The sequence below is a fragment of the Parasteatoda tepidariorum genome, chromosome 10 (assembly GCF_982258835.1).
Source record: "Parasteatoda tepidariorum strain Cologne lab strain chromosome 10, Ptep-v5.0, whole genome shotgun sequence".
Taxonomy (NCBI): domain Eukaryota; kingdom Metazoa; phylum Arthropoda; class Arachnida; order Araneae; family Theridiidae; genus Parasteatoda; species Parasteatoda tepidariorum.
The window spans coordinates 14155014-14171747 of record NC_141764.1 but is presented as its reverse complement, the minus strand read 5'-3'; the positions used below and the strand labels follow the sequence as shown (position 1 = coordinate 14171747).

The following is a 16734-nucleotide window of genomic DNA, read 5'->3' as shown; positions in this document are numbered from 1 at the left end:
TTTGAAAGATTCGTAATAAACTTTAAAGAAATAAACACGCCAGGAACGAAAGTTATTCAAGAAGCCTAATTTTTTCCTATGTATGTATATTTTCGAACTTGCGATTTCGAACTCGCCATTTTTCTTACTCGGACCTCGTTCCTGCAAACTTTTAGTCTGACATCGTCGTATTGAAGACATCAAAATCAGAAAAAGTGTGGAAATGACAGGGTGATAAAACGATAAATAACTGTAGAATATACGATCTATGGAAAACGGGTATAATGTACAATCGAATCGTCGTGAACAAAGCGCGTCAAAAAGTAATAACACAAATTCCAAATCCTACATCATAGTCCCGCAGTGAACTGATCGTTAAGACACGGTTCCCAGCAGATCACCGAAGTCAAGCATCACTGGCTGCGGGTGGGTGACTACTTGAATCAGTCTGTGTAGGGACGAAGGGTGTGCGGTATTGGTCCTCGTTAAACTGTTCTACCCTAAAGTGTTCGACTTCACGTGCAGGTCTCCGGCTACCGAATCGGGGGGTGCATCCCCTCTGCAGAGGATCAAAATTGTGACGGCATGCCTTTGGATCATCCTCAGGGATGTTTCCCAGACAGTCGCCAAAAGCCCATTGTGCAGCTCTAATGCGAAGTAAATGAACTTCATCAACAATCGACGATCATATTGAAAATATCGTAATTTGAAGGAAAAACCATGTTTAGGTAAATAATAGTTCAGATTTTTAGGAAGGAAAACTGTTTTATCCAAGTTAATTTTTTTAAAAATACTCATGACATCTTTTAATTTTGTTAAATCTAAAGAAAAGTTGTAATTTTAAAACTGTTTAGATAGTATTTTAAGTCTGAGTTTGATTTAGAAGAATTTTTATTACCGAACTGCCAAGAGCAGAAAATTATAGCGCGTATAAAAATAGCAAAACTACAGTTTTGAAACTTTTTTTAGCACACTATTATTCTTATGTCAACAGAATAATGTATCAGGTTTCAGAAAAGCATGTTATCATTCCACTTAAAGAGCAGTACATCTGGTTATAAATATATCAAAAAATTTCAGCTTATTTATTTACAACCAAAGTAAAATACATTCAATAACATCAACACGAATTGAATAATTTCTATACATCAAACAGTATTAATTTAAAAAAAAAAAGTAAGATGCCACGTAAAAACGTCATGAAAATTTCAGAGGCCATGATTTTTTTTTTCTTGGACCTGGTAGACAACCTGTTGTAGTGTTCACCATATTTAGCGAAATCTTTAAAAATACACATTAATCAGGGTGAGTAGCGTTTTTAAAAAGTGCTTAAAGGTGCTTATTTTCGATTTTCAAAAGCCCTTAAAGGTGCTTTTTTTCATTGGGTGTTTTTTTAAAAGTGCTCAATTTTCCCTTTTCCAAATTGAGATTTTTCCTTTACCATGTTGATTTTCGCTACGAATTAAGCAGGAGAACACTGTTCACATTATTCTATTCAACATTTTCACCCTTAATTCAACCCCAATTTATTTCGGCGCATCGTCAGTCCGTAGCGCATGAAAACGCCATTTGATTTACATGATTCAAAAATTTTGACAATTGTCAAATACCGTGCCAAAAGGGTTTTTTTTCCTTTTACATGACGGTTAAAACCAAATAAAACCTTCTATTGTCAAAATCTTTCCAACCCTGCCTAATTGTAATATTTTTTTAAGGTGCTTAAAAATATTATTTGTGCACTTGAAAAGTGCTTAAAAGGTGCTTATTTTTTGTTGAATAATTCATCTACGCACCCTGTTAATACAGTGTAACACCGCTGGAGCGACAAATCTCCGTTCCACAGTCGTTGATGAAGGTTGATCGTTCTTAGAGGTTACCTCCATTTACTTAAAACATGTTATCAAAGGTGCATGATTTTTTTTGCAAACGATTTTAGTCAGCATCATTTTCTTGGTGTGCCACTTCTGTTGGCGTCATAAAAAGACAGATCTATGAATAAAATTTAGCTTCTATGAAAATTATCCCAACTGATATAATAATGTGTAAAAACAAATTTACCAATTATGAAGCTATTTTAAATAATTAAACGGTTATGTTATTTGTTCAAGTTTGCATTTAATTTTATGTTATAAAAATTAGTCATCTTTAAAAGGTGAGAAGAGGTTTGTTTGTTTGAGATGCTTGTTTTTTCTAAAATAACTTTATTTTTCTAATTTAATTTTTTCTGTAAAAGCAATTCATCGATAGCATCGTCTTTAAAGCACTCAGATAGCAATATGAGATAGTATAGTCAAAAAGAGCTCTCTAGATAAGAGCCTCACGCAATTGTTTTGAATACATTTTAATTTACTTATTTGTTTTGTTAAACTTTTGTGTTGATATTTTTTCGTGTTTCCTTATTTGACCTTTTCCGCATTTGGTGCAGAAGTTTTCCCGTTCGCTGGGAGTGGTTTTAATGGTCTCTCCTAAAGGATTTCTTTAACACAAAGTATATGAAAAAAATCCCGTGCCTCCCAAAAGCGATCGTATGTAGATATGGTAGCTACATATAGGTGATTTTTCTTAGAGGTTTCACAGTAACACCATTTCTTTTTAATTGTTTAGAATTTTTATTTTTTGAAAAAGTATTTACTATTAAAAGCTAAACTCAATTATTGTCCGGTTGAAGAACTGATTATTTTCATTACACTTTTCAGTATAAAACGTAACAACGTAACGTAATGCAACGTAACAAACAAAGTGTTTCTGCATAGATTTCGATAAAAGTGGTTAGGCATCTTTTTTCTTTCCATTGCTAAAATAATAAAAAAATTATGAAACAAAATTCATTTTTTTACAATAAGTACCATATTATACAAAAATGCCAATTACATAAAAATCTCAATTTTCCGTTGTTTAATTGATTTTTCTATTTGCGTGGCTTTTTGAATTGCGGTAGCGTAATGTATCTTCACTAATAATGAGACCAACTTCTAAAACAGAAGTTCCCAGACATTCTTACGAGATTTAAAATTAGTTTAAGGCACAACTCTAATAAGTTTGTTTGCCGTGTGTGTAGAGGTGCCCTGACAATATGCCTACAGAGGAGATGTTGGACTCAACCAAAAATGATTTAAAGCACATGTGAAGGTTGTATAAAGACGACAATGAAAAAAAGCATGCTTTCTACAGTAATTTATTACAAAATGTATATCAACAAAAGAAATTTACAGACAATAATATTTGTGGTGGCTTATTCCCCTAGGTCTAGCTTCTAGCTAGACTATGACCAGGAGGTCGTAACTCCTCAAAAAAACATATATAATTTGTCTAAGCTAAGAACTCCTCCCGCCACAAAGTTTGACGCTGCCTGGTGGCTATGGAAACAGGAATGGCGCATTACAGGGAGGGTAGCTTCTCTCTAGGATTAACACCATAGACCGAAGAAAGAGACTCCCTTTCTCTCACCCACCCGAGTCGAAAATACTTCAAACAGCGACCCTGAAACCCCTACTTGAAATAGTCATACCTCCATAGTCACCGTTACAGGTCCAGACGACTGTCTGGAGGAGTTCTTATTTTAGACAAACTGTACAGTAAGAGATGTAGTTATAAGGGTCTTATGCAAATGCCCCACGCATGGAGGAGATGTTCTGTGCACGCCTGTGTTGAGGTGCACATACGATAAGATTTCTGTCCATAAATATATGTAAGACTCCCTATATATGTCCACTTATGAGTCTGCGTTGGCTCTCTGGACAACTCCATCACTCCCAATCCTGCGGGCATTACCAAGAATAATATTTAATATTCTTTCTATAAAGAATAATGAGGCAAATACCTCCCTCTTTAAAATTTGAGCACTCTAACTAGTTGGAAAGAAATAATATTTCTATTTCTTTCCAACAGGTTAGAGTAGTCAAATTTTAACAGGGGAAGCTCTTTGCCTCATATTATTATTTATTTTATATACTATAAAAAATCGCATAAAAAATTTCGCAAATTGTATGAAGTCAAAAAATGTCTACATTTGGGTCTGCTTTGCCAATATTAGACAGCGGAATTAGAGAAATCTCTGAATAACGTACACAGTAAAATTATTAAAAATCACATTATGTTTTTTTATATCCTATTCTTTAAGTTCTAAGGGGTCAACTTTCAATGTTTATTTAATTTCTGGATTTAAATCGTTTTTTTTGTTGCCTTTTTAACACATTTTACTCTTAATAATTTTTTTCTTCCTTTTTTTTCAGGATCATTCCATTGAACTCTGCAATATGTCACCCGAAAACCAACATTGTGTTTTTGAAAACTCACAAGTGCGCGGGGTCTTCCATTCAGAACATTTTAATGAGATACGGATACACAAACAATTTGAACTTCGTTCTCCCCAGATCTGGAAATTATCTAGGACACCCTGTTCCTTTCAACCGGACGATGGTTGGACCGGGCAGATCTTTCCATATTCTTGCTCACCACACGAGGCTGAACTATGCAGAAATCCGCGCCATTATGCCACGTAACAGCATCTACATAACCGTTATCCGTAATCCAACCCAAGTGTTCGAATCCTTATTCTACTACTACAGTTTCGATAAATTGATGGACTGTGATATTCACAAATTTATAGAGAGTATGTTATCTTACAGTAAAGAATTCCTCACCAAAAGGTTCAAGAGGAAATTTGGCGCCAACCAAATGTTCTTCGATCTCGGCGGTGATCCAGAGAGCTTTTTCAACGACACTTTGATGTTGAAGTACATAGACGAACTCGAATACTGGTTTGATTTGGTGCTGATTGCTGAGCGAATGGACGAGTCGCTGATTTTGCTGAGGCATCTTTTGTGCTGGGAGATGGATGATGTCGTCACTTTCAAGCTCAACGCCAGGCATCCCATGTTTAAGAGCAATCTAACTGCCGCAGAGCAAACTAGTCTTTTAAAATTGAATCGTGCCGACCAACTCTTATACGACCGCTTTTATAAGAAGCACGAGGAACAAGTGAGAGCTTTTGGACAGAACAGAATGGATGCTGAAGTTGCCGAGCTTAGAAGAGTTACCCAAAACTGGTACCATCTTTGTGTGATGGGTGAATCGCCTTTCAAAAAGTGTTTCAAACCAACCAAACACTATGTGAATCCCAGAGTTTTAAAGATCGAAACTAATAAGAACGTTACCAACAGCTCTTGCAATACTATGACTATGGAAGAACTAGTTTTTACAGATTTGATAAGAAAGCGACAAATGTTGAAATACCCATTAAGCTTCAATCGAATAAAATATTTGCAACGTCCCGTAAATAGTCGATTAAGAAAATATAAACTTAAGAAAAACATCATTTGAATTGTTCAAATCATTTATGTATTCTAGTTTTCAAGATTATTATGTTTTATAAAATTGATTTGTATTCAATATCTTCCGTTAACGTTCGCAAAACTATGAAACTTAAATTGCTGTATATCTGACAAATATTCTTTTGAGTGTAGTTTGTATTTACTAGCTTGCAATCACGTTTTGCTCTGTTATATTTATTAAAATAATTGTGTGCTCCGTAAGATTGCAAAGCCTGGTTAAATTATAGCAAATGTTAAACACACACTCCTATTATTTTTTCTTTCAGTCATTTTAGAAACTGATATTCAGTTATTTTAGAAACTATATTATATTTTTCAAACGACTTTCTCAATACTCAAATTTAATCAGTGGTATTATTTCAACGTTATCGATTTATGCGGTGCTACCAACCAGAAAAAGCCTAATCGTTGCACCAATTTTAATGTTGTGATGAGCATTGTTTATGTTGTCTGATGCCATTTTGTGGAGAGAAAAAAAACATCTGTCATTTATATTGTACGCACAGTTTGCTAGATTATAATGAGATTACAGTCTTGGAATATGGCAAACTGGATTTTTATGTTGTAAAGAACGGTATTGTGCCTTTGAAGTTCTACAATACAATAATTTTTTTTTTTTTAATAAAACAATATTTGTTTCACATACTTTTTACTGTTTTACTAGCTGAATACCCTTTCTTCAAACAAAATGAAATAAAAATGTTAATAATCAAACCAAAGTAAATAAAAAAATTTCGATTGCCGAAAGGCGATCACAGGTTACTCATTGGCAAAATGGCTGTTGTCAATTTTTTTTCTAACTAATTTAGTCTACACTAGGAGGCTTCGCCCCCTGCTTGCTGGCGCTCTCCAACCCCCGGAACTGCTTTCGCAGTTCATTTCGGATTGCTTCGCAATCCGATGCTCGCTTTACTCGCTCATTGGATACGTTCTTAACGTCTAGCTTTTGTATACTTTTTTGAACACTGAAGTTCCGAAAACTTTTCATTGCAGAAAATTCTAAACCTGTGCATTTCAATATTAATTTGAAATTGCAAACAGTTCACATATTTTTCTTAATCACACTATTCTAAATTTCAGTTGTTGAGAAAAGTAACTGTTGTAAGTTTTGTTTTAAAGTCTTTCCCACCAGAGGGCTAAAACCATGTGTTGTAAAACAATATGAAATAGTACTGAACGCCGGATGTAAAGCATCGGCTTCGATGAAGATAATTTTGTGAGAATTCTTTTGATAATTCGGTGAGAATTCACCCGATTAGACATATGATGCTCACTACGTGCTCTTGCGCGTCGAAGCCTATCAATTAAAACGTATTAGCGTTTTATATAATATAGATTAGCCATATGATGCTCACTACGTGCTCTTGCGCGTCGAAGCCTATCAATTAAAACGTATTAGCGTTTTATATAATATAGATTAGCCATATGATGCTCACAACGTGCTCTTGCGCGCCGATGCCTATCAATTAAAAATGAAAACTGTTGCCAACGCGAGAAAAGAAATATCATCGGTTTTATTGATACATACGTATTAGCGTTTTATATAATACTAGGAGGCTTCGCTCGTTGGTGCTCGCCAACCCCCGGAACTGCTTTCGCAGTTCATTTCGGATGCTCGCTTTACTCGCTCATTGGATACGTTCTTAACGTCTAGCTTTTGTATACTTTTTTGAACACTGAAGTTCCGAAAACTTTTCACTGTAGAAAATTCTAAACCTGTACATTTCAATATTAATTTGAAAATGCAAACAGTTCACATATTTTTCTTAATCACACTATTCTAAATTTCAGTTGTTGAGAAAAGTAACTGTTGTAAGTTTTGTTTTAAAGTCTTTCCCACCAGAGGGCTAAAACCATGTGTTGCAAAACAATATGAAATAGTACTGAACGCCGGATGTAAAGCATCGGCTTCGATGAAGATAATTTTGTGAGAATTCTTTTGATAATTCGGTGAGAATTCACCCGATTAGACATATGATGCTCACTACGTGCTCTTGCGCGTCGAAGCCTATCAATTAAAACGTATTAGCGTTTTATATAATATAGATTAGCCATATGATGCTCACTACGTGCTCTTGCGCGTCGAAGCCTATCAATTAAAACGTATTAGCGTTTTATATAATATAGATTAGCCATATGATGCTCACTACGTGCTCTTGCGCGCCGATGCCTATCAATTAAAAATGAAAACTGTTGCCAACGCGAGAAAAGAAATATCATCGGTTTTATTGATACATACGTATTAGCGTTTTATATAATACTAGGAGGCTTCGCTCGTTGGTGCTCGCCAACCCCCGGAACTGCTTTCGCAGTTCATTTCGGATGCTCGCTTTACTCGCTCATTGGATACGTTCTTAACGTCTAGCTTTTGTATACTTTTTTGAACACTGAAGTTCCGAAAACTTTTCACTGTAGAAAATTCTAAACCTGTACATTTCAATATTAATTTGAAAATGCAAACAGTTCACATATTTTTCTTAATCACACTATTCTAAATTTCAGTTGTTGAGAAAAGTAACTGTTGTAAGTTTTGTTTTAAAGTCTTTCCCACCAGAGGGCTAAAACCATGTGTTGTAAAACAATATGAAATAGTACTGAACGCCGGATGTAAAGCATCGGCTTCGATGAAGATAATTTTGTGAGAATTCTTTTGATAATTCGGTGAGAATTCACCCGATTAGACATATGATGCTCACTACGTGCTCTTGCGCGTCGAAGCCTATCAATTAAAACGTATTAGCGTTTTATATAATATAGATTAGCCATATGATGCTCACTACGTGCTCTTGCGCGTCGAAGCCTATCAATTAAAACGTATTAGCGTTTTATATAATATAGATTAGCCATATGATGCTCACTACGTGCTCTTGCGCGCCGATGCCTATCAATTAAAAATGAAAACTGTTGCCAACGCGAGAAAAGAAATATCATCGGTTTTATTGATACATACGTATTAGCGTTTTATATAATACTAGGAGGCTTCGCTCGTTGGTGCTCGCCAACCCCCGGAACTGCTTTCGCAGTTCATTTCGGATGCTCGCTTTACTCGCTCATTGGATACGTTCTTAACGTCTAGCTTTTGTATACTTTTTTGAACACTGAAGTTCCGAAAACTTTTCACTGTAGAAAATTCTAAACCTGTACATTTCAATATTAATTTGAAAATGCAAACAGTTCACATATTTTTCTTAATCACACTATTCTAAATTTCAGTTGTTGAGAAAAGTAACTGTTGTAAGTTTTGTTTTAAAGTCTTTCCCACAAAAGGGCTAAAGCCATGTGTTGTAAAACAATATGAAATAGTAGTCTGCCACTGAACGCCGGATGTAAAGATAATATAACAAAACGTGGAATAGTAAAGCGCTCAATTCAAAATTAAATAGCAATAGCATAACACTTCTCATTTCTGCCAATGAAAAGGAACTATTTCAGTACTCATAACCAACCAACCGTTTTTTTCTCGGTGACAATCGGAGATAGATAGACATATGATGCTCACTACCGTGCTCTTGCACGCCGAAGCCTATCAATTAAAACGTATTAGCGTTTTATATAACATGGATTAGCCATATGATGCTCACTACGTGCTCTTGCGCGCCGAATCCAATAAATTAAAAATGAAAACTGTTGCCAGCGCGAGAAAAGAAATATCATCGGTTTTATTGATACATACGTACGTATTAGCGTTTTATATAAAAAGATAGATTCTTTGCCTTTAGCTTTTTCAGCCTCGGTAAGTTTAGGCTTTGGGACCTCTAACCTTTGGGACCGTGTCAATTAGTTCGGGACCCTCTTTATTTGTGATATTCACCTGAATTAGTATTGAAAACGATCCAGTTTGAACTATAGGTTAGAATTTCAGATTCTTAATTAAAACAATAAAAGCAAAAATATCGTGCAAATGATGAAATTTTCTTTTATTCACAACTCAAGAAGTATTTATGGGAACTCTCTGGTCCCATACCTCAAAAATAAACTCACCTACTTAATGCATAACAAAATTGAAAGTGAAAAAAAGAATTCGCGATCGCAACGAACTATCGGGGGCGTTGTATGAGACGAATACCTGCGATTTTTATATGAACAGTCATTCAGTTACTCTAGAGACGTCTTTAATCTAGCGTGTAGCATTGCAATGCTCCTTCTTTATTGTGGCTAATTAAATTTAAAAAAGAAAAATATTTGATATTCTTTCTTATGCAAACGAAAACAAAATGGTATATCTGTTTTTTAGAGAAGAAACATCCAAAACTCACCGGAAAAATATTTGTACATAAACAGAAAAAAATTTGTATATTCTTATAAGAGTTATAGCCTAATGCTCGAGAAATAGTTTTGCTAAATTTAATGATATAACATGAAAGGCCTATTTAAACTTTATATTCCATAGTTTTAAGAATCATATTACTTCAAAAATTAAAAAGAACAAAAAGTATACATAAGCCTCATAATTTTATGAAATTTAATTTTGTAAAAAAAGTTTTTTGACAACAGTTTTTATCAAAAAATTTCAAGTTCCAATAAAATTCATTATCTGGAAACTAAGAAACGTAAAATAAAGAAAGCTGACGAAACAAAAACAATTCTTTTTTGTCGCCATTTTTTAGTGCTACGAATATTCATCTTTGGGATTTTCCAAAAACAGAACAAGATGCAATTTTATTTTTTCAGGAGCGAAATATTTTACCGAAAAAACGAAAATGTACCAATTCCCACGACATGAAACTTATCTTGGTAAATTTACGTTTTGGAAATGTTATTTCATTTGGAATTTTATTTATCAGAGTTCATATGGCGATATCATTGTTTTGAATCTATGCTAAACTCTGCTTCAGCCCATTTTCCACCGAAATCCGATTGACTACTTTGATTTTAAATAAAGTGCTTTACTTTATGATTTCTCACAAAAATTTTAAGCATAGATAGGCGGCACTTAAAAACCGCCAAAACTGTAGCGGCGGTGGCGTTAATACGTAAGTACTGAAATTTTATTCCATACTTTTCTGAATCATATTACTTTAAACATTAGAATATACAAGAAGTATACATAAACACATAATGCTATACCATTTAATTTTTCAAAAAAAGTATTTTGACAACAATTTTTTATCAAAAAATTATAAACTAAAAAACGTTAAATAAAGAATTCTTAGGATAAAAAACTATTTTAAAAATTCTTTATATTGAAATAAAAACTTTCATATTGTTTCTTTTTTTTATTCTTATAGTTTTTAATCAGAAGTAAAAAACCATTCTGTAGAGAACTATCATCAAATAAGAAAAAAAAAATATTTACAAGCAACTTTTTACCCACTTTTTTTTCAGAAAACCATAAATTTTTTTAAAGAAATAATTGCACCTTCATTGATTATTATTTAAAAATTAGTAATGTGTTATTGAGAATGTGATTAATACGACAGATGTATTAAAATATCAAAATTAAACTGGTACATTTGCAAGACATGAATTCTTTATCCACTCAGTGAAGTTAAATCTTAAAATAGCTCTGGGATACAACAGTATAGGTACATGTTCGCGCCAAATAACATTGCAAAGGCAGATGTATTAATTAATACATCCATTAATTCATTAGAATTGTGTTGTTTTTGTTGTTGTGACTTATCCACTAAATGTGTGACGAAATCAGACAAGGTCCATCAGACCGTTGACCCTTTGGAAGTCGAAGACCAGAAGGAAGGATGAGTACATGTCCTCTCTTGAAAGTTATATGTCTTCGGGAGAAATTTGCTCAGTTTGACATTTGGACCAGACCTCGAAGATTCTCCTGCCTTCGAAAAACGAGAGACTTTTTGTGTAACCACTTGCTAATCTGGAAATTGCAGTTTTAGAAGCTCTGTCACAATTGAGGGTGAATGAATTAAATTGTTGCCCATACTAGAAGAAAAATCTATATTCACAGAAAACTAATATTTTGCACTTGAAATTTCTCTAGAATACTTTCGATGACGCCAAGTACCATCGCCAAGAATTGAATGGTACACGAAGAAAATTTTAAAACATTATGTAGGGGCTTGGTCTGAGGTTGACTACGAGTTAGTCGCCTTCTGTTTGTATATTAATTAGTTTCTTACATGCCACTGTCTTGCCAAAACTGTAATATAATGTGTGCAATTATTATTATTATTTTTTTTTTTTTGCAACTGGTGGCTGTTGTTATAAACGCATTTTCTTGCTTTGGATAAAAATTGGAGTTTTTAATCTTTTACTCCAATAAGGGTTCGCTTGTATTTTCTTCACAAATGCTTGCGAATCACATGCTTGGTTAGCTCTTTGTTTAAATATTGTATTTGTGTAGTTTCTTAATCAACTCATAAATTTTGTAAGAAACAAAAAGAGTTCTTTATAACGGGTAAACAAAAGGGATTTCTGGTGTGAAAACAAAGATTTTGATTAAAAAACAAAGCTCAAACATTATCCTCTTCATTGCAAACATATAAAAGTGACTTTTTGTTCTTTGTAGCTTTTATATTTGATAATTTCGACTGGTTTAACAAGCTTATTAGTCTTTTCGTTTTTGAGAAAACGAGTAAGACTTTTCAATCAAAAATCTCAATATCGAAATAATTTGATGGCTTATTAGAACTTAATAATTGTGATTTGATGGCTTATTAGAACTTCAGTAGAATGTTCTAATTTGCTCATTTTTGTATAGATAAATTATTAGAAAGATAAGGAAATTCAACAAAGATTTCAGACTTTATGCGGTTCTAACTACACCTGTGCTACTTTATTATCCAACTGATAAATAAGTCCATATGAAAATTAAACCACACTTTACTTTTGCATTGATCTTCTGACGTTAGTTGAATATCTGTCAAACTAATCTCGTCAGACAATCTTCGTTTTAAATCTTTAATGCAAATTTGGCATCATTATGTGTGTAATCTCTTCTTTTTTTTCCTGTGTTATATTTAAATCAATGCTCATCTGCCAAACTTTTATTATAAAATTGTAGAAGAGGGAATTTCTGTGTTTTTCCCCCCATTTAGCATTTACTTAGAGCAGGGAATCTCAACTATTGTGTCGCCAAATGTTAGAAATGATAAGGGAAAATTAAAAGGCATTTTTTTTACCAGTAAAGTTTAAATTAAAGCTAAATATAGCAAGCTAAATATTAACTTAAGAAAGGAAATAAAAGATAACAATTAAAATAAGCTATGTAATTAATTGTTATAAAAACAAACTAGGAAGCTGTTTGTATACTTTTTTGAACACTGAAGTTCCGAAAACTTTAACTGCAGAAAATTCTAAACCTGTGCATTTCAATATTAATTTGAAATTGCGAACAGTTCACATATTTTTCTTAATCACACTATTCTAAATTTCAGTTGTTGAGAAAAGTAACTTTTGTAAGTTTTATTTTAAAGTCTTTCCCACCAGAGGGCTAAAACTATGTGTTGTAAAACAATATGAAATAGTTCTGAAAGCCGAATGTAAAGCATCGGCTTCGATTAAGATAATTTTGTGAGAATTTTTTTGACAATTCGGTGAGAATTCACCCGATTACACATATGATATGCTCACTGCGTGCTCTTGCGCGCCGAAGCCTATCAATTAAAACGTATTAGCGTTTTATATAATATAGATCAGCCATATGATGCTCACTACGTGCTCTTGTGTGCCGAAGCCTATCAATTAAAAATGAAAACTGTTGCCAACGCGGGGAAAGAAATATCATCGGTTTTATTGATACATACGTACGTATTAGCGTTTTATATAACATAGATTATCAAAAAACGTCAAGCTCAAATTTCTCAATTAAGGCATTCTTATTATTAACTTGTTATTAATCCCTTCATATAACGCACTGTTGCTTTTGTAGTAGAATATATTATTTTATTTTACATTCTAAAACATATAGTACCTCGCCAAATTGTTAGACGCACTATAAGATTCTATGTAAAATCTTAATTATCTGGCGATACTATACAGCTTTATTGTTTTTAATCGGCTGTAACAGGTTTACACTTGTTTACATTCATGTATAAATTGTTTAACATTATAATACAATACGTTAAAAATAAATACAAATAGGAAGTATTATGATATACTCATATAATACCTGATATAACAAATATTCTTATTTATACAATATACCGTCTAATGTTTTCAAATCGTCGAATTTATATTATATATCGTCTAATTTAACCAATTGATGCACGAAAATAAACAAGTACTAACCGTTCACATAAAAACAATAAAGCTGTATAGTTTCACCTGCTAATTAAGCTAATTAAAAAAAAACATCTTTACATTAAAAAAAAAAAAAAAAAAAAAACTAACTGGGAAAATGGTGTAATTTTGCAATGCAAAAGAGCATTCAGCATCTACTACCTTAAGTATGCAGGTTGATATAAAACTTGAAGATCAGATTTCTAGAAGATTGCGTAGACTACTAAAAATCGTAACATTGGTTTGGAAATGTAAACATAACAAGCTGGTAAGGGTCGTGTTTTGATGAAGAAAAATATGAATTCATCGAAACAAGTATAAAGACTATAATCACATTTCTTGTTTTAAAGGGAACAGTCAGAAATTCTGAAAATAGCAGGTACATAGACATAATTACGGAATATTGTTAAAAGAATTCAAACTTTGTCCAAAGCTCCTGAAATAGGCAAAAGATACAAAACACTCAACATCAATATGTCTTACATTTAAAAAAAAAAAAAAAAAAAAAAATTAACCTATTGGTTGCTTTTTAATTTGTCTAATATTTCCAAACTTAATGTGATATATTAAAAAGTTTTGACATATTAAACTTTATGTGGCCAATTTACAAAATTGTAGGCGAAAATACAGGCTGTTATATTTTGCCATATGTGATAATTTATATTTCGGAGGGGAAATTATTTATTTTATTCTTAGTTAAATTTATTTCACGAAAATATACATACAGATTAGAGCAACTAAAAAAAAAAAGAAAAAAAAAAGAGCAATAAAAAGATATTCTCTACTCTAAAAATAAAAACTGCTAAAAAAAAATTTAAAATTTTTGAACCCAAATTGTTATGTTAACCAAACACTTCCATAGATGGCGACACCGCTGACAAAGTTTTTTGAAATTACAATTAGAGCTCTCATTCGCTCCCACGCCCCGATTTTGCTTTTAATTTTGAAATTCGCTGTGGTATTCAGAAATGCTGTCGCAATATATGTACCCAGAATATTAGGTTATGAAATGTATCGGTTAATATTTGGGGGAAATAGGAAGCTATTATAGATTACTGTGATGCCATATATATATATGGTATATTTGTGAGGGGAAAATATTTTTAATGAAAATATGTAAATTCAATCTATTTCAGGAAAATGATATGAACATATTGATTATAATAAAAGTAACGAAATAAAATATTTTTTGTTAAAAATAAAAATTTATTCAAAAAAATTTAAAACCTAGACTCTGTGCATCGTTATATTACCAAAACGCTTCTATAGATGGCGACACTAGTATAAAAAAACTAAATTGGGAGAATTTATTTATATATGGTGGATATTTACTCGATAGTGGTGAATATTTATGGTGAATATTTACTCGAATGTTTACTATGGTGAATATTTACTCGAATATGAACATGGTGAATATTTACTCGAATATATACAATGAATTTCCAATCAATTAATTTACAACAAATAACAAACAACAATTAATTTACTCGAATATATACTCGAATAAATACTCGAACGGTGAATTTATACAATGAAAAAGTAAAGTAGATACTTTTCGATACAATACAAATTACAAGGTCGTCACCCAATCTGAGATATAATGGTATTAGATACATTTTTAATTTTTTCTTACAAAATTAAACAGTTCTGCAAACAGCAGTTTTCGAGATGGAACTTAGTATTATAAAATCGTCTGTTTTTAAATTTTTGTTATGCATCTTTGTTTTAGAGTAAAGAAATTCTTTAGAATTATCCTAATCGGTTAATTTAACTGGGCAAATATTTTACCAAACCGCTAGCATTTGTAGTGTTCATTATTTAGTTGTTTAAGAATTTAAAGGTAATATCCAGCATACTGAGAAATTATTTTAATTTTGAAATAAATGAAGATAGAGTTGCATTCGAACGCGCTTTTCTCCTTATTAAACCATATATTCAGTTAGAAAAGCGAAATTCTTATTCAGATAAATTTTCTGCTTACATTTTTCGGTAGTTACTTTTGTAAATGGAGCTTGGAACTTGCTTTAATTGTATTATAATTATGCTTATTTACAATAAATAGGTCCAACTTTTTATTTGTATTCTCATCAAATTTGCTTGAATATATTATTTTAACAATATAATATTATTAATGTTATTTTAAAAATTGAATACTTAGAAAAATTACTTCTGTTCACCAATAGATTAAAATATAAATCTATATTATATAAAACGCTAATACGTACGTATGTATCAATAAAACCGATGATGTTTCTTTTCTCACGCTGGCAACAGTTTTCATTTTTAATTGAAAGGCTTCGGCGCGCAAGAGCACGTAGTGAGCATCATATGGCTAATCTATATTATATAAAACGCTAATACGTTTTAATTCATAGGCTTCGGCGCGCAAGAGCACATAATGAGCATCATATGGCTAATCTATATTATATAAAATGCTAATATGTTTTAATTGATAGGCTTCAGCGCGCAAGAGCACGTAGTGAGCATCATATGTCTAATAGGGTGAATTCACACCGAATTATCAAAAAAATTCTCACAAAATTATCTTCATCGAAGCCGATGCTTTACATCCGGCTTTCAGTACTATTTCATATTGTTTTACAACACATGGTTTTAGCCCTCTGGTGGGAAAGACTTTAAAACAAAACTTACAACAATTACTTTTCTCAACAAATGAAATTTAGAATAGTGTGATTAAGAAAAATATGAGAACTGTTTGCAATTTCAAATTAATATTGAAATGCACAGGTTTAGAATTTTCTACAGTGAAAAATTTTCGGAACTTCAGTGTTCAGAAAAGTATACAAAAGCTAGACGTTAAGAACGTATCCAATGAGCGAGCAAAGCGAGCATCGGATTGCAAACCAATCCGAAATGAACTGCGAAAGCAGTTCCGGGGGTTGGCGAGCGCCAGCGAGCAGGGGGCGAAGCGTCCTAGTAAATAAATATAATAGTTCTAAATATAAATATTTACAAAACTAATAGATAATAATATTTGGACGGGGGAAGTTGAGGCATAAGCGTAAGCATACGCAAACAGAATTCCTTTAAGTACATATTTGTCAAGTCAAAAATTTTAGAATAATTTTAGTAGAAAAACTGTTTTCTGCCATGAAACGACATTTAATGAGAAGCTATCATCGGGGTTGGTGAAAGGCAGCGAACAGGTGGCTTAGCCTTCTAGTTGTAAATATTTTCAACCGATAAGGGTTTCCCAGCAGTTTTCATC

At 32.5% G+C, this 16734-nt stretch overlaps 2 protein-coding genes across 7 annotated transcripts in view; one reads left to right on the top strand and one right to left on the bottom strand.

Moving 5' to 3' along the window:
* Positions 1–5955, top strand: part of LOC107439396 (galactosylceramide sulfotransferase) — a 45595-nt gene extending 39640 nt beyond the window's left edge. For all 4 annotated transcript variants that reach the window (XM_087154061.1, XM_087154059.1, XM_087154062.1 and 1 more), the window contains one exon: positions 4212–5955. In XM_087154061.1, the coding sequence (XP_087010187.1) occupies positions 4212–5301 (1090 nt within the window). In that variant the 3' untranslated portion in view covers positions 5302–5955. The remainder of the gene's footprint in view (positions 1–4211) is intronic.
* Positions 3139–16734, bottom strand: part of LOC147802166 (uncharacterized) — a 30952-nt gene continuing 17356 nt past the window's right edge. For all 3 annotated transcript variants that reach the window (XR_015429990.1, XM_087154069.1, XM_087154064.1), the window contains one exon: positions 3139–3737. Coding sequence is in view for 2 of the 3 variants with exons in the window: in XM_087154069.1 (XP_087010195.1) it covers positions 3692–3737 (46 nt within the window). In the remaining variant the exon portion in view is untranslated. The remainder of the gene's footprint in view (positions 3738–16734) is intronic.